The sequence below is a fragment of the Podarcis melisellensis genome (genome assembly GCF_964234715.1).
Source record: "Podarcis melisellensis genome assembly, chromosome: 16".
In the NCBI taxonomy this organism is placed as follows: Eukaryota; Metazoa; Chordata; class Lepidosauria; order Squamata; family Lacertidae; genus Podarcis; species Podarcis melisellensis.
Genome location: NC_138533.1, coordinates 16133948 through 16157782, shown reverse-complemented (window position 1 = coordinate 16157782; position 23835 = coordinate 16133948). Strand labels below are relative to the sequence as shown.

Below are 23835 nucleotides of genomic sequence, written 5' to 3'. Positions count from 1 at the left end.
GCCATAGAATCATAGAATTGTAGAGTCGGAAGGGACCCCAAGGATCATCTAGTCCAGGCTTCTTCAGTGCAGCATCCTGTTCTCACAGTGGCCAACCAGATGCTTGTGGGGAAATTGGCAAACAGGACCTGAACACAAAAGCAACTCTCTCTATTCCTGTGGCTTTCACCCCTGCCTGCTGTGATCCACAAAAACTGTGCTTGTTGAGTTTGCATGCTACTTACCGTATTTTTCGCTCTATAAGATGCACTTTTCCCCTCCTCAAAAGTAAGGGAAAACGTGTGAGCGTCTTATGGAGCAAATGTAGGCTGCACAGCTATCCCAGAAGCCAGAACAGCAAGAGGGATCACAGCGAAAGCAGCAATCCCTCTTGCTGTTTTGGCTTCTGGGATTCAGAATATTTTTTTCTTGTTTTCCTCCTCTAAAAACTAGGTGCGTCTTATGGAGCGAAAAATACGGTAATTGTTAGTTAGCAGCAAAGTGGATAATGGAAGGCTTCCAGTTCACGGTCACTCAAGTTCAGCCTGCAAATGTCCATCGCCCAGGTTGGTTGAACTGGGTGTAATGCAAGGAACAAGCTAAGTGAAGACAGGACCCCACTTTCCATATTGGATACCACAACTATTTGCTCCAACGCTAGATCCTTCGTAAAAACACCTCCAGGAAACCATATTAAAACTCCATCTCCATCATCAGGACCCTCATGCCTCTCAGCCAACTCGGCTCTGATAATTAACAGTCAAACAATTAGCACCATCAGCTAATGAGCCACCGGCCTTCTCCAGGCTCCACCCTCTTCAAGAACACACTAAAAACAGCCTCAAACACTCAAAAGTATATCGCCCACTACATTCTTTGGCCTTTCATTTTTCCGGGAACATCTGGACAGAATTTCCTGGACAGAACATCTGGACAGAATTTCCTATCAGGTTTGGGAATGTCCAGACACAATGTCCCACCAGGGTTGTGTTCCTTATAAGCTTGCTAGGACAGCTAAGGATCTGCAATTCTACAACCTCAGATTTGCAAGTCTGGGCTTTCCTTGGCTTAGATCTCATTCTTCGTACAAAATATGGGACATCTTGGGGTTTCTGTAGTGAAAGGAATGAGTTTGTGGAGACTATTTTCCTCTAGTCATGATCCTAGACCAGCCACAAGCTAAGCATTGTGGCCTTCAGAGTCTGCTGGTCTTGGCAACATCTCCATCTTTCATCTCTACTGATGGGCAGCCTGGAAAGACAGGAATGGAAGTGGCTCTTGGCCTCATCCAGCTAACCATCTTGCCTTGTGAATCAGATCCACGTCAACGCCACTCAGCCAAATGTTTCCTCAACTTGCGCTTAAAGATCTCTAGCAATGGAGAGTCCGCAATACTTTGAGTTCAGCAGTCTCCAACCTTCTCAGACCCAGAACCCATCTTTAGCCCAGGCACACCTTGGGAGACTCCACTTCTTAATTATTAATATTTTAAAAAATATTTGTATATTGCAGCTTTCCCCTCAATCTTCTGCCTGCTGGCTGTTTTGGACTACGATTCCCATAAGCCCCTGCCAGCAACTGGTTATCATGATTGTGCTGCTAGTGCAACCCATCTAGGTCTGTAGGTCATCCCAACCCACTAGTTGCAAAACAGGTGCCTTAGACAATGGTTTCCAAAGTGGATGGTATGCCCCCTTTGTGGGGGGTGGGGTAGGGGGATTACTTGGGGGGGCTAAGAAACAAGCGAGTGGCAGAGGGTGCTGGAGGTGTAAATGACTATCAGACTTTGAAAAGCTGGTCTCACTGGAAATGTTTAGTTGGGGTTGGCAGTTATTTTAATTTGGGTATAACTGTAAACTGTTTACTATTGTTGCTATTATTGTTGTTATTATTGGTTTCTATTGATTTATTGGTTTGTTTGTTGCCTGTATAGTATATTCTGTTTGATTATAATGTTTGATTATATGTGCTGTAAGCCGCCCAGAATGGCTGGGCAGGATATAAATTAAATGATGATGATGATTTTGTTGTTGTTGAATTAAATGAACTAAATAGTTTCAACTGGATTTTGAATAAATATGCAATTAATAGCTGCTGCTTTGATTTTTATTGTGTTATGATCTTCCTTCATGGGCTGTGCAAACTGCTATTCTGAAGGATGTTTTTAATGGGGGGGCCCCTCTGGGGATGAGTTTATGGAACCAAGGGGGCATGGACCAAAAATGTTTAATCCATTGCAGTTCTGCACCTTTATGGATCATCCCAACCGTCTTTTGCAATCTGAGCCTGTTCTATGTCTAATCTTGCTTACAGGAGGCACAGAGAATTCTCATCCTGCTGTTGCTCTCCTTTCTTACAGCAAATGGATTCAGGCTGGGGCCTTTTTGCATAAAAAAACCCTCACAATGGCACCCAACTATGGTAGCTGCACTCACTCAGAATCTCCTCTCTTCATTATTGGGGAACTTCCCAATAATTGGTTAACAATTAATGAGTGCAACTTGGGGTGGGGAGAGATGCCATTTAGGTTTTTGTGCGACAATAAGCTGTGCAATCCAAAAGAAAGGCACGCACGCTTAGTTCTCTTGTGGGCGGTGCTATTCTCTTGCGCCAAGTGTGGAGAGAGTCCTCTCCTTCTGGGGTTTTGGCCCACAGAGGATGCCTCCACACTCTTGTGTCACATGAGAATCAGAGGATCGTGGAATCGGAAGGGACCTTCTCATCTAGTCCGTGTCCCTGCAACACAGGAGCCACAGCTGGAGAATCTGAGACAGAATGCAAGAAGCATGAGGAAAGTTGCTGAAGAAAACTGGGTTGGCGGTAGACGGATCAAAAGGAGGGCCTTCCTTGTACGAAGCAGGATTAATGGATGGAATTTGTTGTGGTGATAGTGTGGGCGGTTTAAAAGGGGGTGAGAGAAATGGATGCAGAGCAGGTCTAGGCTCCATGTTCAGAGGAAGCCTCCCTCAGAATACAGGGTGCCTTCACCCTTTCCCTGGAGGTATCTGCTTGCCATCGTTGGAGATAAGAGTTGTGTAAGAACATCAGAGGAGGCCTGGAGCTGGATCAGGCTGAAGGCCCATTCTAGCTCAGCATCCTGTCCTCAAAATGGCCGACCAGATACCCACAACAAGAAGCCCATGAGCGGGACTCTCAGTGCAACAGCAACTCTCCTGAGGAGAACATCTGAAGAGAAAGGACGCGGTGCACAGATATTTAGAATTTAGCACCCCTGGAAGCAGAGCTGAATGGAAAGTGGAAATCAGGCTCTGTGTAGGAGGAGAGCGAGCCAGCAATGGCCGTCCCGGCAGAAACCCAAGTCCACTTCTCTGACATACTGTGGGGGGAGGCATTCAGTTGTGGGTCTCCGCGCTGCACACCCACGAACAGTCGAGTCCCAACCAAATGTTTAAAGTGCTCAAACCTAGGAGGAACATTCAAAAGGGTCCCCCCCCCCTCTGACGCAGGTGCCACATTCCTCCGGAACACAGAACACTGAGGTATAAAGTGCGACAGCGGAGAAAACGCTCACCCAGGGGCTCTCAAAGGAGTCGCCGTCTGAGAGAGGCGGAACAAAGGTCCCTCAGAGAAATCAAAGCTACAGAGCGCCGTCAGAGAGGGCTCCATCACTGCTCCTTGGGCCGCTCCACCTCGGGGACGTTGCTCTGCAGAATCAGTGTCGTGCCGGAGGACCGGAGGAGGGCCATGGTGAAGGCAGCCACGAGTGCGAGGTTGCCCAGGAGGGCAGCTCCGAGGATGGCAAAAGTCTGGGTGAAGGTTGCCGCCGGAGCATGAGCGCTCAGCCAGGCCCGGCGCAAATGCAAGTCCCATAAAACAGATTCCAGTTGGAAATGGGTGCCCACGACAGCACAGATGTGGAAGAGCTGGTGGCTGTGTCCTGTGGCGGGAGGAAGGGAGGTGGGAGAGAGAAGAGATGGGGTGATAAGAGAAGATCAAGAGAGAAAAAATGGTTGTAACATAATAATAATAATAATAATAATAATAATAATAATAATAATAATAATAATAATTTATACCCTGCCCTCCCCAACCAGAGCTGGGCTCAGGGCGGCTAACACCAATAAAATCACAGTAAAAACATAATAGGGGGGAAAGAAAAAAATTAAAATACAGGTTAAAATACAATTTAAAATGCAGCCTCATTTTAAAAGTAGCTGGTAAATCAAGACCACAAGGGGAGAGAAACAGAAGGGTCAGACTGAGTCCAAACCAAAGGTCAGGCGGAACAGCTCTGTCTTACAGGCCCTGTGGAAAGATGTCGAGTCCCACAGGCTCCTAGTCTCTTGTGACAGAGCGTTCCACCAAATTGGGGCCGGTACTGAAAAGGCCCTGGCCTTAGTTGAGACCAAACTAACCACTTTGCGACCTGGGACCTCCAAAATGTTGTCATTTGTGGACCTTAAGGAAGAAGAAGAGCCGGGGCTGGATAAAGCCAATGGCCCATCCAGTCTGTTCTCACAGTGGCCTTTATCAGTCAAGCCCAAGATCACTCTCTCCTCCTGTGGTTTACGGCAAGTGGTATTCAGAAGCATTTCCTGCTTCTGACTTTGGACTTGATTAAGGTAAAGGTAAGGGACCCCTGGACAAAGGTGATTATGGGGTTGCGGCACTCATCTCGCTTTCAGGCCGAGGGAACCGGCGTTTGTCCACAGACAGCTTTCCGAGTCATGTGGCCAGCAGGACTAAACTGCTTCTGGCACAACCAGACACTGTGACAAAAACCACAGTGCACGGAAATGTCGTTTACCTTCCCGCCGCAGTGGTACCTATTTATCTATTTGCACTGGTGTGCTTTCGAACTGCTAGGTTGGCAGGAGCTGGGACAGAGCAACCCCATCACAGGGATTCAATTATTTCCACCCCGGCCCACCCCATCCCCCCTTCTCTTACCAATGTAATCGAAGCGCCCAGGGGCCAGGCGCTCCGGCAGGTGGGAAGCGAAGAGGAAGCCGGTGAGGGCTGCGAAAAGAAGGTGGTAGAAATAACCAGGGACGGAGTCATTCCAGGCGCAGTCTTCACCAAAGCAGAACAAGAGCTGAAAGGTAAGGAAGTGTCATGAGTCAGCCAGGAAGGGTGGCCCTGGAGGGGAGGAACAGCGACACCATGCCAAAGAGCGAAGCCACCTGCTTCCTGTGGCACCATGAGGAGAGGAAAGAAATGAAGGCAAGAATTTGCATCTGCATGGCATAGCAAGACTTGGGTGTGCGGAGGCTCACCCCAAAAACTATTGGGACTAATCTGGATTATTGGTATGCGATTGCGAAGGTAGGGGAAACTGCACATTCTGTCCTTAGAGGCCAAAGTAAAAAAATATATGAACATAAGAACAGCCCTGCAGGATCAGGCCAATGGCCCTTCTAGTCCAGCATCCTGTTCTCACAGTGGCCAACCAGGGAACCCAGCAAACAGGAGCTGAGCATAAGAGCCACATTCTCCCCTCCTGCGGTTCCAGCATCTGCTGTTCAGATGCATTATTGCCTCTGACTGGTAGGGCAGAGCCTAGCCCTTGTGGTTAGCAGCCATTGACAACCCTCTCCCAGCAGAGGCCCCTCCCCCCCCCGGCTACATTGCCCCCACTGTCATCCTACCCTGTAGAACAATGGAATGTTGTCGAAGAGGAAAGGGTAAGCGAAGGCTGTAGTCCTCAAGATCTTGCACAAAGAAGGATACTCCAGTTCCAGGAATCTAGACCAAGAGACCAACGGGAGGGGGAGGGAAAGTTTCAATTAAGAGGTGGTGAAAACAGCTTATGAAAAAAAAAGTCAGGGTAGGGTGGAGTAGCGGTTCTGGCGGTTCCCTCACTGCAAAAAGCCAAGTTACAGGGAACCAGGCAGAGGGCCTTCTCGGTAGTGGCGCCTTCCCTGTGGAATGCCCTCCCACCAGATGTCAAAGAGAAGAACAACTACCAGACTTTTAGAAGACATCTGAAGGCAGCCCTGTTTAGGGAAGCTTTTAATGTTTAACAGACCACTGTATTTTAATATTTTGTTGGAAGCCTCCCAGAGTGGCTGGGGAAACCCAGACAGATGGGCGGGGTATAAATAAATTATTATTATTATTATTATTATTATTATTATTATTATTATTATTATTAGCAGTTTTGAATCTCTGGCTTGAAACGGAGCATCTAGATTGGGCTTTTAAACAGCCCCCTGTCACTTCATCTACAACAACCTTGTAAGAGGGCGGCAGCCCAATTGGCACTGGCCTCATGACGGGGGAATTTTCAGTTGGAGTTCCCCCAGTGACGTAGCTACCTGCTCGGGCGCCCGGGGCGGCGCATGCACCCTGCATCTGGGGGCAGGGCAAGCTGCCCATGGGGGTGGAGCAAGCTGCCTACGGGGCGGGGCAAACCAGAGCAGAGCATGCTGCGCGGAGCCTCCACAGGATGCAAGTCCCATGCTGCCGTTTCGGTCAGTGTGGAGCCTGCAGGCGCCCAAGCCACTGGGCCCGCCTGCCCCTCCCCCAGCTACCCGTCTGAGTTCCCCAGGTGCGGAATGTCCTTCCCAGCACGATGTGTCTGTCTCCATCACTCAGTGTGGCGTAGTTGCTGGAGTGTTGGACCAGGATCTGGGAAACCAGGGTTCAAATCCCCCACTCCGCCATGAAGTTAATTGAGTGGTCTTGGGACAGTCACTCACTCTCAGCCTAGCCTACCTCAGAGGGTAGTTGTTGTGGAGATTAAATGAGAGGGGGAACCATGAAAGCCACCTTGAGCTCTGGGGGGGAAAGTGGGAAATAAATAAATAATATTAAAAGCTTCTCAAAACAGGACTGCCTTCAGAAACAATGAATGAATAAAGAAATATAACTTGCAGGAGGAATTTGAAAACATTCCTGTTTGCCTTGACATTTGGTGGCTGAAAGATACTGCTCCTAGCAACCTCAAGATCAGCGGGCAGAAGGATGTTTTCAAATGTAATTGCTTGTAATGGTTTCATATTGTAATTGCTTAAAGAACATCTTGATCTGTTTTAGAAAGCATTGGCTTTGTTTTTTAAATTGTGTATCTGTTTGCTACCTGGGGCTCCTTGAGAGGTGTAATTTGTTGTTGTTGTTGTTGTTGTTTTTAATCTACATTCTGAAGATAGGCATTGATTAAGAAAATGGAGGTCTGCAGCCACGCAGCAAACTCAGGGCCAGGACGACTTAGGCTGCCACTTAACCTAGAAGTAAACCCCATTGAAGTCAATGGGGCTCACTTCTGAGCAGACGTGAGTAGTAGTCTTCTATAAATCTCAGTGCGCTTGCACAGGAGTAAGCTCTGGGACTTCAGCGGTCAAAGAGCCATTGAATTGTAGATTTGGAAGAAACCCAATGGTCATCTAGTCCAACCCCCTGCAATTGTGTGAGCCAAAAGGCCCTCTTAACCACACTCGCTGGAGGAATCCTAACCCCAGCACTTTCAGTCCCAGAACTCCACCCTCACCTGAAATCAGGGTGGGTGGGTTGCACTTCTGCAGCTCAGATATGAGGCCAGGGACTTGTAATGTCCACCTTAATGGACCCTTGCCCCAAGCTTCTTTCACCTGGTGATTTATTGTTTATTTATTTTGCATTCTTTCTTTCTTTTTTAACAGCAAAGGGACCCCCCCCCCAATCCCAAGTACCGTATATGGTTGGTGGTAGGACAGGACATCTCCATTTCCCCTTGTTCTCTTCCCATCCACCCCCACCTGCCACAAATCCCTCCTATCATATAACCGGCAACTTCTGTGTTCTTAAATCTACATACAAAAACTATTTGCGGTTTCAAGGTTACTTAATGATCTGGTGGCAGGTGAATATACAGACATCCTTCGAGGATGATTTAACAAAGTTCTTGGTTTGAGCTGAAGTGGTTTTAGGGAAAGAGTGCCGCTTTTTAACTCATTTTTGCGAGCAAACATCAACTGCATAGTCTCACTCCCTGTTTGATTTTTGACAAGGTTCCAAATTATAGAAAGCGCTGGATCTGAAGCCATCGTTGGCCCGTGGTTGCCTTGCTGGCAATAAGATCTTTAAAATAAACTGAGCTCCAAAATGCAGCCTTTTTTGAAATCTGAGATGCCACAACTTCACATCTGTGCAAGATACACTGTTTTCATTTCAGCTCTGACCTCGGCACGGCAGAAAAGCCTTACCCAGTGCTTTGTTTTCCTCTGGGGGCACCCAAGGCTATGAAATAACAGCACCTTCTCCCCCACCCCCACAAATGTTAAAAGTGTGGCAATAACAGTACAAACTTCATGGTGAGGAACGGCTCCTTCTTTTTCCTTAAATACATAAAATAAAAGCACTGGCCTTACTTACCGGGAGTAACAAGACAGGCTGGTGCAGATAAAGGAATTCAGGGCCGCCAGGGGGACAAAGCAGTGGTGCAAAGGGCCGTCTACCCAGACATCAGGCATTGCGTAGGCTCCGTATGTGATAGCGCAGCCTATAATAAACAGAGAAGAAACTTGCGCAACCTCTGTTGGAAAATTCAAGACAGATTAAAGGGAGTCCTTCTAAATGCAGCACACAGTTAACCTGCGGAACTCCCTCCCACTAGCGACTTGAAAGCTGCCTCACCCAAACTGTAGAGGCTGAGCGCTCCGTAGTCCAAGAAGTAGCAGATGTGCCTGGCATGGGTGGACATGGTGCTGAACGTGTGGGCACAGCTGGAGGTGAAGGGGTAGAGGCACACCAGCACCATGTAGGCCAGGAAAGGCCAGCTGTAGGTGTCGCGCCAGAAGTCCAGGCTGTAGGAGAGCATCAGGAAGCGCCACAGAAAATACCTACAAGAGGCAAAGGACGCATCCAGGAGAAGGACAACGGGACAGCGGTTCCCAAACCTTTTCAGCCCACAGTCCCCTTGGTTCCATAAACACGTCCCCAGTGAACTTATCTAAAAAGCATTATTCAGAATAGCAGTTTGCACAACCCAGTAAGGAAGGTAATAACACAATGAAATCTGAAACAGGAACAATTAAACTGCATGCTTTATTCAAAATCCAAGTGAAACTATTTGATCGGTTCAACAAAATTGATGAAGTTGATCCTGTGGTACCAGCTTTTCAAAGTCATTTACAGACCCTCCAGGGACAGTCCTGGATTTACAAAAGCCATCCTGGTTTCTGATTTGATCCCAAATGTCCTGCTTTTCCTTAGGATGTCCCTATTTTCATCAGAGAAATGTTGGAAGGTATGGAGTTATGTGACCCCCCCCCCAAGCCAAGGAGATAATTAACTCTACACAGAACGCGGCTGAAAGATGCTGCAGACTTACCACGTCGGCAAAAAATGTGTCCAGATGTTGAGGGTTTCGTTGTTCAGCTGAAAAGAGCTGAGGACGCAATCCAAGGCAGAGCTTTTGGGGTGACGGTAGCCAGAGATGATTCCATCTTCCCAGAAGATCTACAGGACAGGATTTGCCCAAAGAGACACTTTTGAGTTGCCAAGACAGAAATTTAGCATCAAAAGCTTTATTGAAGTGTCCCATCACTACAATTCCACCTGCAGCAACAGACTCTCCTTAACTTCAGTTCTGTTAGTTCAGAGGTAGGGAACCTTTGGCCCTCCAGATGTTGCTGAACTACAACTCCCATCAGCCCTAGCAAGCATGGTCAATGTGGAAGGGTGATGGGAGTTGTAGTTCAGCAGCATTTGGGAGGTCAAAGGTCACCAGTGTGCCCACCAGGACCCCCTTTGGCACCCACAAAAGCTTTCAGTAGATATCCCCTCAAAAATCCACAACTGCTTCTGTTTGCTCAGCCTCACCTGCACTGAACATGTCCCCCTATATAAGCTCACATTTCCTTGGGCGCCAAGAATGGATACCCTCCCTCCCTTCTATTCTAAACAGAGGATAGGTACAAAGAGCTTGTCTCTAAGAGTGAAGGTGGCAGTGACTGCTGTAGGGGTCTTTCTCCCTGCTGACAGGAGGGCACAGCCACGCCATGTTGTTGTCCTCCTGCCTCTCTTTCTGCTCATTCAGATGTAGCAGCCATAATGCTACGGCCCCACGGCAGCCATTTTGTGTTATGCCACTCCCACAGAGCAGCCATTTTGTGGCTGGTGCCCACGGCACACTCTCCAGATTCCAAATGGGCTCCACTGGCCCCAAAGACTCTCATTTTACATCTTCTCTATTTCACAATTTAACAAAACACCCCCAGCCAATAACGACCTTCCATCCCATTCCCAGAGTCTATGAGCAGAGAAACAATCCAAACATGAGGCTTTAATCTTGTTAGGCTGCATTCGCATGTAACGTGAAAATGCTTAGAGAGTTCATGCTCTTTTAAGCGCGACTTGGAACGGCCAGCCTTCAAACAGAGGACCACCCTGTGGTGGAAATTCAACCGGTGCAGTTTCCTTGACTGATTAGCCACCCTGGTGTGTTGATTTTAAGAGACCCTCCTGGACAGAACCATGCATGGGGGGATTGGGTTGGGGGGAGATGGCCCCTACATCATAAACACTGGAAGAATAAGTTACTCACACGAGGTACTTGGTGGACCCTGAAGATCTGAGGCAGCTTTATTGTAAGCATTTCCAGTCACAGCGCACGGGATTCTCTTGGAGATGTGTTTTTAAAGGCAACTCTGATTGTGGGGAGAGATATTGCCAAGTGGTCCTGGGCAGCTGCAGTCCACAACCCCCTTCCTCCAGGTAGCTCTGGAGATGGGGAAAGGGGTCAACATTTATGTCCTAAAATGACAAAGGAAAAAGGAGGATGGGTCCGGGGGATATACATATACAGGAGAGACAGAGACAGAGAGATGTGAAAATTCACCCAAGGGGCAAAACAAAAGTGTTCAGAACCCAGGAGCTGCTGTCACCAAACATGGAGCTACAGAGTTTGTACAACTGAGGTCCTCCTAGCCCTAGCGGCGTGGCAAGCAATAACCTTGCAATCAACTTAAAAAATAAAATAAAATATATATTTACACACAATAACTTTAACCTTCCCCAACATAAAAATAAAAAGGTTCTTTTGAACCTTCGGACCTCCTCCCCTCCCTCCATGGGTTCCATTTTTTTTAAAATTCTTTTTCTTTCCCCCCCTGCATCTTTTACCATTATCCATCTATTATATAATCATAGTTACCAAAATTTATTTCACATTACAAGTGTCCTTGTATCCCTGCCAATGATTTTAACTGTCTACAGTGGTCTTTTAAGTATATTAAGAAGTTGTTGATAAATCGATAAATAAAACAAAACAAATCGACATCATAAAATTAATACAGTAGTCACAAATAAAACAGGGAGTAGAAGCAGAAATAGAATCATTAGAATCGTAGGGTTGGAAGGGACCCCTAAGGGTCATCCAGTCCAACCCCCTGCCATGCACAGCTAAAGGATCCCTGACAGGTGGCCACCCACCCTCTGTTTAAAAACCTCTAATGAAGCAGAGTCCACCGCTGTCCGAGGGAGTCCCTTTCACTGGTGAACAGCTTGTATAAAGTGCCGCTGCCATCAAGGGGCAGAGAATTGTGTCCAGACCTGTCAATCTGAATGCAAAAATGGCAGCGGCCTGATGCACCTCAGAAGTGGGTGGTGGGTGGGGTTGATTCCAAAAGGCTGTGGGACCCCCTTCCCCTCCAGCTCCAGGGACTGCCAAACCCACTCTGCCAGGGGAGCACCTAGAGGCCTTCCAGCTGTTCCTATTTTCTGGCAATTCAGCACCTGGGAGAGCTTCAAAACTACTTCTTAAGCATTATCTTGCTGCAAGCTCTAAAACAGCCCAGTAAGGCAGGTCAGCAACACGACCCCCCAGCCAGCAAATGCCAGAAAGGCGAGCCCAGGGGAATAGTTGTTTACGAGGTCATGGAAGGGTTCTCTGAGGGTTTCCTGATTCACAGAACAGGAACACTGATATATGTCTCTCCCTTGCAAACAATTTGTCTAGAGATATTTTGGTCAGGGTTTGCTGCCGGGTGTGTCAGTCTTCGTCTGCCATTCAGCACAATGGCCAGAAGCTTCTGAAGTGTGTGTTCACGTGTTAGGTCGCAATGCCCCACAACAGAGTCCTTAACTCATCATTTTCTAAGCTTCATAAAACTTTTCAAGTCACATTGGATCTGTTTCTCCTTTATTGTGCGACCATTGCAGATCACACACAGGCAGAAACAGAGGTCACAGACCAAGGTCACCCAGTGGTTGACGAAGGATTCAAACTCTGGTCTCCAAAGTCACACTCTGAAAAGCCTACGTCTATTTTTCTGCCCATCCAAAGAAAGGGATGCTTGGCAGGGTGGGAGATTTCTCATAACTCTTAAGTGCACTACAGCACACTCTCTAAACCACTGTCCCAAGATGATTTACACATAGAATAATTAAAACAGTTAATGCAAAAAAAAAACACACACACAAAAACCAACACCCCCCCCAACAACCAGCAAATACATTTGCAGTGTTGCACTCCACCCCAATCTCTGAGCAGGGCGAGATTCCAGGGGTTCCAGGCAGCTTTGTGCTGTTTCCTTTTGGTAATGAGGCACAGCAGAGACTGTGGTGTCTTTATGCTATATGGTTTATTTACACATACATGCAACCTGAGCCTACGATGGAGGGGTTCACAGTATTATCACCCCCCAAAAAGGCACTTGTTTCTCCCATAGCTATAGCCCTGGATTCAAACAAAAACCAAATACTGCTCTGCCTCCCAGTTTGCTGCTTTCCCCCTAGCACACATCACCCCAACGTTCAACTCTCGCTATGCCTTTCTAACTACCTGTGAGTCGAGGAATTTGCCATCTCACACAGAAGCTCTTTCCTTTTGCTCCCTTTCATGACCCATCATCCAGGTGATTGCCTCACCCAGGAACTACCTTTGCTTAAATTTTGATTCTTGCTGGATCCAGGGGTTAGCAGGGTCTCAGCGTACAGCCTACCTCCCCACCCCAACTAATAACAATAGCAAGACTAAAACTCTAACAGGTGGACACTTCTGGTAAAGACCCATTTATCCATCTGGGAAAATCTGCCAGAACAACAATATCTTTGACTGTTTCCTGAAAGTGTGGGGTGCTGTTCTACAAGACAGGGGCAGTGGCGTAGCGTGGGTTGTCAGCACCCGGGGCAAGGCAAGTAATTTGCGCCCCCTAACCCGTGGATTTGCGCCCCTAACCCTCAGATGTTGCGCCTGGTGCGGCCGGGCCCCCCTGCACCCCCCACGCTACGCCACTGGACAGGGGTAGCCACCCTAGAAGTTTGGAACTTGCAAGAGAGACTCTTTGGCAGACTGCAGTGATCTATTGGGTGCAGAAGGGGGTAGCATCTAAAACAGGGTTGTTGACAGGGGCAGAATGTCCTGGTCTGATCACACCAGCTACAAAAGAGCTTCTGGACCATTTCCAGGCCCAATTCTGTGCTTCAATTTTTGACACCCTAACAGCATGGAATTGGTTGGTTTTACTGCTTTTATCTCTGCTGCAGCGCAATTTAGATAGGAAATGCATTTATACCGTGTTGGGTTTTAAACTCTGTCATGTGTGTGCCCCCCTGGAGAAGCTCAGAGTTATGGGGAGGTGGAGAAATATTGGAAATAAATAACTGAAGCCAGATGCATCATGCAAGAACACACCATAAAACCACAAGATGTGATAAAACAGAGATAGGCTCATCAGATGATTATTTAGTCATAGTACTTGAGTTGTTGCACAAAGGCCTCCTAGTGACTTACAGTGTGTTTAAAAACATGAACATAAATGCATTATAATGCTGACACATTCACACATGCAGTTCAGAAAAATACCGTATTTTTTGCTCTATAAGACGCACCAGACCACAAGACGCACCTAGTTTTTGGAGAAGGAAAACACGGGAAAAAATATTCTGAATCTCAGAATGCCTAAAAGTATCATCATTGGAGTCTACCAAAAATCTGCTGGGGGGTAGGGGGGATAAAGTTTTTTTTATCTGGCCTTGAAAAAATGCCAGTGAAGGACCCAGGCTTACCTTACTGGCAGAGAGCAGACCCTCCAAGTGTCTCTATTTTCCAGGGATGTCCCTGATTTAGAGAAGCTGTCCCAGTTTCTGACTGGATCCCAGAATGTCTTGCTTTTCCTTAGGACGTCCCTATTTTCATTAGAGACATGTTGGAGGGTATAGAGTTATCCAACCCCCGAGCCATCTGAAGGCAATCTTGTACAAGGAAGGTTTTTTTTTAAAAAAAACAACTTTAATGTTCTATTGTGTTTTTTTATATTTTGGAAGCTGCCCAGATTGCTGGGGCAACCCAATAAGATGTGTGGGGTATAAATAGTAAAATTATCATTATGGAATGGGATTTCCCTATTTTCATCGAAGAAATGTTGGAGGGTTATGGGAGAGCATTCCACAGATGGGGAGGGGCCCCTGAAAAGCCCCTTTCCCTTGCCATCCCCTTCCAGGCCTCCCTCCCCAAAATTGGACCCAGTGATAAAACAGAAAAATCAGACAGAAAAACAATAGGCATCTGCTAAAACAAAAGCCTGCTGGTTTGCTTGTTTTTTTAAAAAAAGCTTGAGCCAGCAAAGAACAGCAAGAGAAGGGCGCAACCAACCTCATGAGGCAAGGAGTTCCGCAGTTCTGGTCCATGTAAAGCGCTGACCATCTCTATTTTGACAATGAGAGGTGGGGAGAGGAGTGGGACATGGAGTTGTCCCCCAGTTCCCCCTCCAGAATCTTTTTTCCTTTCAACCAAGGAGACCTTTCATTCACAGAGGTGGGGGAAGAAATCTCTCCCCCCCCCCCCGTTTTCCCCCAAACTAGAAATCAAGTTCTCTTTTGTTCCTTCGCACAAGGCCACCATTGACAGCTGAAGGCCCTCTGAGTCACATGGTAGACCACAGAGGAGTCAAGGCAAAACGATGAAGGCTTTCGGCAGGGATGGAAATAAAAGATTAATTACTTCTTTGTAACCAACCCAGACAAAAAAGATTCTGAGGAAAAACCCGCCAGAAAGATGGGAGGGCACCCAAAGCTCAAAGGTCAGAAGAGGTTCCCTCCCCCACGATCTCATTATCCATTTTTCCAGTTTGGCAAAATGTTGCATCCAATAAAAATCACCAGTTGTGCTTCCCCGTCACCCCATCATGCCAAACACTCCTCCTCTTCTTCCACCCTGGCCCTGCCTCTCTCCCTTCCTGTTTTCTGTCCGGTGTGTGCCAACCAGCACTGGGCTCCCTTCTTGCTGAAAAAGACCCAAGCCAAGGCTGAATTCTTGGGAGATAAAATCACCCTTTCCATCGTCCCAGCAATATTTTTTTGAAGCGCGGTCTCAAAGGCGTGATGGGTTTGGGAGCTGGGAGCAAGCAGGGAAAATGAACATAAGGAGATCCCTGCTGGATCAGGCCAGTGGATCACCTAGTCCAGCATCCTGTTCTCACAGTGGTCAACTAGCAGGATTCGGGCACAAGAGCACTCTCCTTTCCTGTGGTTTCCAGCAACAGGGATTCAGAAGCACTCCTGCCTCTGACTGTGGAGACAGGACAGAGCCATTGTGGCTAGCAGACACTGACAGCCATGAATTTGTCCAGTCCTCTCTTAATTCTATCCAAGCTGGTAGCCGTCGCTGCCTCCTGTGGCAGGGAGTTCCATAGTTTAACTATTTTCTCTTTTCTGAATCTTCCAATGTTCCAGTTCATTGGATTTCCACACGTTCTCTTGTTATGAGAGAGGGAGAAAACCGTTTTTTTCCTATCCTCTTTCTCCCTGCCAAGCATAATTCTATAAACTTCTACCATGTCACCTCCTGCTTGCCTTTTCTCTGTACTACAAAGTCCCAAAGGCTGCAACCATTCCTCACAAGAGGGGAGTCGCTTCATCCCCTCAGTCATTTTGCTTGGCCATTTCTGAACCTTCTTCCAACTCTACAAGATCCTTTTTGAGGTGAGGAGGAGGTGAGGAGGCCAGAATTGCACACAATATTCCAAATGTGGTCACACCATAGATTTCTATAACGGCATTATGATACTGGCAAGTTTTGTTTTCATTTCCTTTTCTAATGATCCCTAGCATGGAATCTGCCTTTTCTACAGCCACAGCACATAGGGTCAACATCTTCACTGAGCTGTCCACTATGACCCCAAGGTCTCGTTCCTGGTCAGTCTCCACCAGTTCAAACCCCATGAGCACATATGTGAAATTAAGATTACAGTGGTACCTCAGGTTACATACGCTTCAGGTTACATACGCTTCAGGTTACAGACTCCGCTAACCCAGAAATAGTGCTTCAGGTTAAGAATTTTGCTTCAGGATGAGAACAGAAATTGTGCTCTGGTGGCACGGCAACAACAGGAGGCCCCATTAGCTAAAGTGGTGCTTCAGGTTAAAAACAGTTTCAGGTTAAGAACGGACCTCCGGAACAAATTAAGTACTTAACCCGAGGTACCACTGTATTATTCTTGCCACAACATGCATCATTTCACAGTGAACATCATTTACCATTCACCCACTTTGGGGCGGTCCTTTTGGAGCTCTTCGCTGTGGATTATTGCAGTCAAATATAACTAGAAAGCTTAGGGCTAGTTAATGCATGAAGGGGTTAAGACCATGGAACTGTATTCCTAGACTCAGGTCATACCGCTTCACCTCCATTGAAGAAGGAAGTGAAGCTTCCTTTGTTTACTTTCTTGTACTATGTGAAGCTCACCAGGCAACATGTATGAGCTTGACTGCTTCAAGCCCAGACCACATGCTCAGAAGGTATTTTGCAACCCAATAATTTTCTACCTGTGTTCTTATTGTTGCTGCATGGAATAGCGTATGAATGTGACCTTTGGAGTTTGTAAGTAAAGCATTTAAACTTACTAAATAGTCCAAAAGCAGCTGGAGACCCAAGTTTGGGAAACACTGGTTTAGGCAAAGCCCACCCAGAAACGTAGAAGTGGCATGTGCTTTATTTCTGTTTACCTACTGTTGATTCCCCCCGCTTTACAAACCAGAAGTATATAAATTTTGTTAAATAAATAGTCCCCACTAGTACTGCTCAAGGCCTGGGACCCCTCCCCTCCCCACACATCACATCCAATGGAGCCATTCACTTAAAGAACCCCAACAAAATTATCCCCAAGCCCTCACACCCTTGTGGAAAACATCAGTTGCTTTGAAACCCAACAATGAGCTTCATTTTTCTCCTGGATTTACCCAACACACGCATCTGCCACAGGCAAGGTTTTAAGGAGGTATTTGGCAATTAAAAAACAACAACCTTGAAAAATATAATAAAGCCGGCTTTCTCAGGCAGCAAAAGCTTTTTTAGCGCTTAAGAGATTTTCCATATTCAAAAGCACTTAGCAGACATTAGCTAATTGAAGCCACCCGCCTTCCTTTGAAGAACAAAACAAATCCCCTTCCTCCAAGGTAATCATTGCAAATGATGCTGTGGGCTCCAAGTTCTGCATTCATAAGAAGAGCCGCTGGATCAGGCCAATGGCCCAGCTAATGCAGCATCTTTTTCTCACAGCAGCTAACAAGATGCTTGTAGGAAACTCACAAGTGGGACCCGGGCGCAAGAGTCCTCTCCCCTCCTGCACCTTCCAGGCTTCAAAAAGCATTTCTGCCTCCAACTGTGGTAGCAGAGCACAGCCACTGTGGCTGGCAGCCGTTGATAGCCCTCTCCAGTGCTCCCCCCCTTAAAAAATGTTTAGGGGTACTCTATTTTGACTAAAGGGACACAGGTGGCGCTGTGGGTTAAAGCCTCAGCGCCTAGGACTTGCTGATCGAAAGGTCGGCGGTTCGAATCCCTGCTGCGGGGTGCGCTCTCGCTGCTCGGTCCCAGCGCCTGCCAACCTAGCAGTTCAAAAGCACCTCCGGGTGCAAGTAGATAAATAGGGACCGCTTACCAGCGGGAAGGTAAACGGCGTTTCCGTGTGCAGCTCTGGCTCACCAGAGCAGCTTCGTCACGCTGGCCACGTGACCCGGAAGTGTCTCCGGACAGCGCTGGCCCCTGGCCTCTTAAGTGAGATGGGCGCACAACCCCAGAGTCTGTCAAGACTGGCCCGTACGGGCAGGGGTACCTTTACCTTTACCTTTTATTTTGACTAAAGAAAATCACCATTTTATAGTTCAAATTGGGAAAAATAAATACAGTGGTATCTCTGGTTACAAACCTTATTCGTTCTGGAGGTCCATTCTTAACCTGAAACTGTTCTTAACCTGAGGTACCACTTTAGCTAATGGGGCCTCCCGCTGCCACCACATGATTTCTGTTCTCATCCTGAAGCAAAGTTCTTAACCTGAGGTACTATTTCTGGGTTAGTGGAATCTGTAACCTGAAGCATCTGTAACCCGAGGTACCACCTGTACTGTCATTTAAACAGAAACATAAGATAGTTGGTTAGAGCATTGTGTTGATAATGCCAAGGTTGCGAGGTTGGATAAAATTGGATGTCATTTTGAATCAAGATGGCAGAGGAAGCTATTTGATTTCTTAGAATTCCACTGGGTATGAGGCTTCGTGTGTGTGTGTGTGTGTTAGAAGCAAATTTAGAAGTAATTACAGTGGTAACTCGGGTTAAGAACTTAATTCATTCTGGAGGTCCGTTCTTAACCTGAAACCATTCTTAACCTGAGGTACCACTTTAGCTAATGGAGCCTCCGCTGCTGCCGCACGATTTATTCTCATCCTGAGGTAAAGTTCTTAACCCGAGGTACTGCTTCCAGGTTAGCAGAGTCAGTAACCCGAAGTGTTTGTAACACGAGGTACCACTGTACAGTAAATGGACAAAAGTACAAAGATTCACAAAACGTTTAGGGGTGTGCGTACCCCTGCACACCCCCAGGAAAAAAGCACTGGCCCTTTCCTCTACAAATGTGTCTAATCCTCTCCTAAAGCCACCTAGGACCCCCACACACACACACTCCCAGGTTTCAATCATCCAAGGGTCACCTAAATCCAACCCCCTGCGCAAATCTGCTTTTATAGCTGTCACAAATTCCATGTGCTCATGTCATACAAACACACATGGGTATATAAAATACCCGGCAGTCCTCAACAGCTGGTCTGCAGCCCCAACTCCCCAAGTCCCCCAGTTCCTCCTAGGGATCGCCGACATTGCTATCAGGCTTTTGGTGGGAGACACAAGGACCTCTTTTGCTATCAGGCATTTTGACCTCTTTCCCAACGGTAAAGGCAAGTCAACAGTTTTGCTTACCACAGTGCTTTTCATTCCTGCCATGCTGAGTCGGAAGCAAGTCGTCCCCCCACCCCAAGTTTCTAGTCCATGTTGAGAAAAGAGAAAGGATGCCTAATGGCTGTGCAGAACAGAACACAAACATCCAACGTGGATATTTCCCTCAGATGCTTACCTTGAGTTGACCCCAAGTCCCTCCTGAGTGATGGCACTGGCGTTCTCCATACACACTGGTTTCTCATGCCTAGAAAATCTGATTTTTGACTCCAGCCCTCACTTTCCTCTTCTTTATGAGATAAAGGAGTGAAGGCTGATTCTGGCAGTTCCCAAGCAGGGCACAGGGATGACGTACCACCCCTTATCATTTGTCCTCAGCATCTGGCCTTCAGGGCTGAACATGGAGATTCCATTTCCCTATCATTCATTTTTATTGCCTTTGTAGCCCGTATTTTTCTCCCCTTTCTCAATTTAATCCCCACAACAACCCTGCGAGGTGAGGCCGAGAGGAATAGTGGCTGGTCCATGGTCACCCGTTGAGCTTCGTGGCTGAGTGGGGATTTGAACCCTGGTCTTCCAGGTCCTAGTCACTTCCCCACGCCTGGCTCTCGTGGCTGATAACTATGAACAGTTATCTGCTCCCCCGTGAGTTGTCCACCCCCCCACTTTTAAAACCCCCACCGCTAACATCACATTTAACTATGCAGTTGTCTGAAATTGTGGATCAGTCACAGAGATCAATCACACCGTTGATTTATAAATTTCTGTCGTGCCGTCCACTCCTCCACCCCCAGTTATCTTTCCCCCTACCCATCTAAAAAGCCCCCAATAGCCTTAGACTCTCCATGCAGGGGAACTGCTCCAACCCCATCCCATCTGATGGGATGACCAGAACAACACACACTAGTTTTGAAATTTTAATGCTAGAGGAATCACACCAGGGACGCACAGCTAATGCACCAAAAAAGCTCAGAGAAATCCAAATTCGGTACCAGCAGTCAAAAATGGCACAGTTAAGTCCTATTTCTAATTCCATTGGTCCACCTAAAAAGGATATTGAAAGCTTAGCAGCTGTGGGCAAGCCATTATGGGGATGTAGGTTCCCTCTCTCCTGAGCTGGGCACAGCTGCACGGATTTGTAGGGGAAAAATCCCAATCTCCCTCTCCTCCCAAAAATTCACACTATCTTCAAATTTAAGCCCATTTTAGAGCTGGGTAAACTGAGGCTCTCTGCTAAAGAATGGACGCAGGACCAGGCTGGTGCAGAGCAGGTGGCTTGATCTCCTCCTCCTTTTTCTCAACTCTGCCTGCTAAAGTCCCGCTTCCTGAGATAATGGCTGGCTACGCCAAGACCTGAAGGCCAGAATCATAGAATTGTAGAGAAGAAAGGGACCCCAGGGATCATCTAGCCCAACCCCCTGCAATCACAGCTAATAAAACCCTGATAGACAGCCATCCAACCTCAGGCTGAGATCCACTGGGTCCAGAGCGCCAAGGCTGTGAGGACCAGGCACATTGATGCGCCCGGAAAGATTTTCAGCTGCATCCTGAAAAACTTTTGACCAAGGCAAGCTCAAAAGTTAGTTTTTTTAAAAATAACTCAACAGCTGGCACAGCAGGAAGGAAGGAAGGAAACCACCGCCCAGGCAAGAAGAATGAAAGGCAGGCAAGGAGGCCGAGGAAGCTGCCAGCTTGCAAGCAGTTACCTGCTCCAGAGAGGACGGACCCTGCGGGGCAGACCCCCCCAATGCACCGCTACCAGCACTCCATCTTGTCCGAGTTGCGGGGCCTGCAGCCCGGGCTCCAAGCGAGCTCAGTGTGTTTCTGTTTTTCCCCCCTTAGTTTTTACTCCCCCCGCCGTCTTCTTCCCTAAGCTACATTCCTTGCCAGTTCTGGTGGCGGAGTGCCAGGCCGCCCTCCCCGTTGGCTGGAGTTTATGGGCGGAAGGGGAAGAAATGGGCCTCTCTCTCTTCGCAGAAGCCACCACCATCAGGAGCCAGAAATGCAATAAAAGAGCCCTCATTATTCCTCCCTCCTTCAAGGCAGAAACCTAACGTGTCTTTTTAAACAGGGGATCTGCAGCTGGAGTGTGGAGGGGTGGGGGGGAGATGCGAGCCACAGCAGGTTCCTTGAGGACATTCGTTTTTTGGGGTTAGGTTGGGTGGGGGGAGCGCATTTTGGGAGGTCCCAGCGTTGCACAGCTGGAGCAAAGCCAGGTGTCAAGCTGAGAGCCTTTTTGCACTTTCTGAAGTGACCCAAAATTTCTGCTTCCAGATTTTTGAATTTTGAGAGACAATTTCCAGTGAAATAAAGGGGGCGTTAACTGAGGACTGGAACTCTCCAATCCAAAATGTCTCATATTAAATAACTGAAATTGTAATTAAAAATAGCAACTATTATTATTACTCCTAGCCAGTGCAGTGGGGGTACCTGGGAGTACTGCTCTGCTTTTCTTTGGACCACATAGGCAATGCTGGTGGGGCGGGTCTGTCATCTAGGCAGTCCTGGACCACCACGCACATTGCCCAGGCTTGGACCCTCATTTTGGTGCTGCTAATGGAGAGGTTTGACTTCACCCCTGGAGGTGCACTCCACTGTCTATCGAGGCACACAGATGCCAACAAGTTGTTTTGAACCATTTTTAATGTGTGTTCTAATATTGCAACCCATCTCAGGGACTTAGGGTGAAGGGTGAGACTGGCTTCACATTTCTGCCGTAGGGGCAATTAAGGATTTTTAAAGGGGCGGGAGAAGAATTCCCTTTAAAAAAATCTGCGCACTGAACAAAATGTCTGTGGAACGCAGCCCTGACCCAGAATTCACAACCAGCTCCCTTCGAAGGAGGTTGGAAGATGTTTTTGACAAAAAAGGTAACACAAAAGCCTCTTTCTGCTATTGTTGTGCGATCTGGGTCAGTTGACTGGGGAGAGGGCTGTGGCGTTCTGCAGTGGGCAGAGAGGCTAAGTAAGTGATTTAAGGGCATCGCAGCAAGATGTGGAGCTCAGTGCTGAGAGAGCTCATTGTAAAAAGGCAGGCTTCAGACCAGCTTCGGAGCAAAATCTTGCAAGAGGGAAAAAGCGACCCAAGTGTTGGGACTTTTAAATTTAGAGAAAAGGCAAAGAAGAGGCAACATGATAGAAGTTTATAAAATAATGGATGTCATGGAGAAGGTGGATAGAGGATTATTATTATTTTTGCCCCTCTTATGACCACAGTTCGTGGGCATCCAGTGAAGAAGAATGTTGGAAAATTCAGGATGGATAAAAGGAATTCTTCACACAGCACATAACCTGTGGAACTCTCTGCCACAGTAATGGTCAGCAACCTAGAAGGCTTTAAATGAGGATCAAGCAAGTTCAGGGAGAAGGCTAAGGATGGCTACTAGTGGCGGCTCTGTTCTGCCTCCACAGCTGAAGGCAGGAAATGCTTCTGAATACATGAGGGAGGGAGGGCTCTGGTCCTGCTTGTGGGGTTCCCAGAAGGGGCACCTGGTTGGCCACTGTGAGAACAGGATCCTGGACTAGATGAGATCCCATTGGGTTGACCCAGCAGCCAGGCTCCTCCCATGTTCTTGAAGTGCAACCAGCAGAGCTTATGGGAGAGAAGCCACCCGACATATTCCCCTTCTTCCAAGTGAACAGGGATAGTGCTGGCTGAGACTGATGTGAGTTGTAGCCCAAAACATCTGGAGGGAATTAAGCTGGCCCAGGTTGGGCCAACTGAAGAGGTTGCAAAGCCAGAGTAACGTACACAGCAAGAATTAGCACAACGGCACAAAAAAACCCTATGATCTAGCAGGTGTTAGGGCCAAGTCCCACTGAAATAGCGTTCAAGTCATGCCTAACTTAGAAGCACCACTGAGCTCCAGACCTGGTCTTGGTTGAGCTCAGCAAACCTAAGTGCTAGAGAAGTTTCCCAAATCTCTGCTAAAACTTCCCAAATTAAAGTTGCAGGTCCATTTCAGTTACACTCAAACATGTTTCGAGTAAGGATGATCTGCCCCTCAAAAGCAACACAGGCTGCACATGCTCAAGAGTGCAGAAGGCCATCTGGACGCCACAGAAACTTGGCACATCCCCATGCCTTAAAAGAGGAAGTTGCATCTTGCAAAGGGACACAGCATGCCTTAAAGTAGTGGCTTGTTTTTAAGCCCCACGGGAGTTCCACTTTGGTGGAAACTTAATTATGTTGCACATCCACATTTTCAGGGATTTAAAGTCCTATCCACCCCTGCAACAACAATATAATAATTTATTATTTATACCCCACCCATCTGGCTGGGTTTCCCCAGCCACTCTGGGTGGCTTCCAACCAAATATATATTTAAAAAAACAGCATCAGACATTAAAAGCTTCCCTAAACAGGCCGCCTTTTAAAAGTAGTTGTTTATTGCCTTGACATCTGCTTGGAGGGCGTTCCAAAGGGCAGGGACCACTACCGAGAAGGCCCTCTGCATAGTTCCCTGTAACCTCACTATACTATAACCTATACTATAGGGTTGGGGCAGGATCCATCCCCAGATGGCAAGGAGGCCAGTCCAGATCAGAGAATCGGGCAGATGCCACAGGGCGATTTGGACTCACGAGAACCTCTTTTTTAAAGTTGGGCATGGGCAAACTCTTGGGTACACCCTGCTCGTTTCAGAATCAACTGGAAAAAGAACAACTCTCTTTGTAGAGGGAGAGGTGGGAGGAAATCAAGGGGTTCCCCCACCCACCTTTGCCCCCATCTCATCCCCCACAATTCAGAC

General features: G+C 47.5%; 2 protein-coding genes across 6 annotated transcripts in view; one reads left to right on the top strand and one right to left on the bottom strand.

Annotated features, from left to right (window-relative positions):
- Positions 1 to 23835, top strand: part of LOC309359452 (uncharacterized protein) — a 190788-nt gene that overhangs the window by 43402 nt on the left and 123551 nt on the right. The window lies entirely within an intron of this gene.
- Positions 908 to 21061, bottom strand: PAQR6 (progestin and adipoQ receptor family member 6). 4 transcript variants are annotated; one of them, XM_081893085.1, is made up of 8 exons: positions 20792 to 21061; positions 10466 to 10674; positions 9251 to 9378; positions 8554 to 8759; positions 8293 to 8419; positions 5589 to 5685; positions 4891 to 5035; positions 908 to 3877 (listed from the first exon to the last, which is right to left on the bottom strand). In XM_081893085.1, the coding sequence occupies exons 2-8, from the start codon at positions 10514 to 10516 to the stop codon at positions 3606 to 3608; spliced, it is 1026 nt and encodes a 341-aa protein (XP_081749211.1). In that variant the 5' UTR covers positions 10517 to 10674; positions 20792 to 21061; the 3' UTR covers positions 908 to 3605. The 4 variants fall into 4 exon arrangements, with proteins under 4 accessions (XP_081749211.1, XP_081749213.1, XP_081749212.1 ...); XM_081893087.1 differs by lacking the exon at positions 20792 to 21061 and adding an exon at positions 20547 to 20667; XM_081893086.1 differs by lacking the exon at positions 20792 to 21061 and adding an exon at positions 19264 to 19731.

Bases quoted from the DNA above. Each gene is read 5' to 3' on its own strand.
- PAQR6 (XM_081893085.1), bottom strand. From the start codon at position 10,516: ATGCTTACAATAAAGCTGCCTCAGATCTTCAGGGTCCACCAAGTACCT. The intron at 9,379-10,465 runs GTGAGTAACTTA...CCTGTCCTGTAG, and splicing joins GGGTCCACCAAGTACCTCGT to ATCTTCTGGGAAGATGGAAT. The intron at 5,686-8,292 runs GTAAGTAAGGCC...CTCTTGGTCTAG, and splicing joins AGCCTGTCTTGTTACTCCCG to ATTCCTGGAACTGGAGTATC.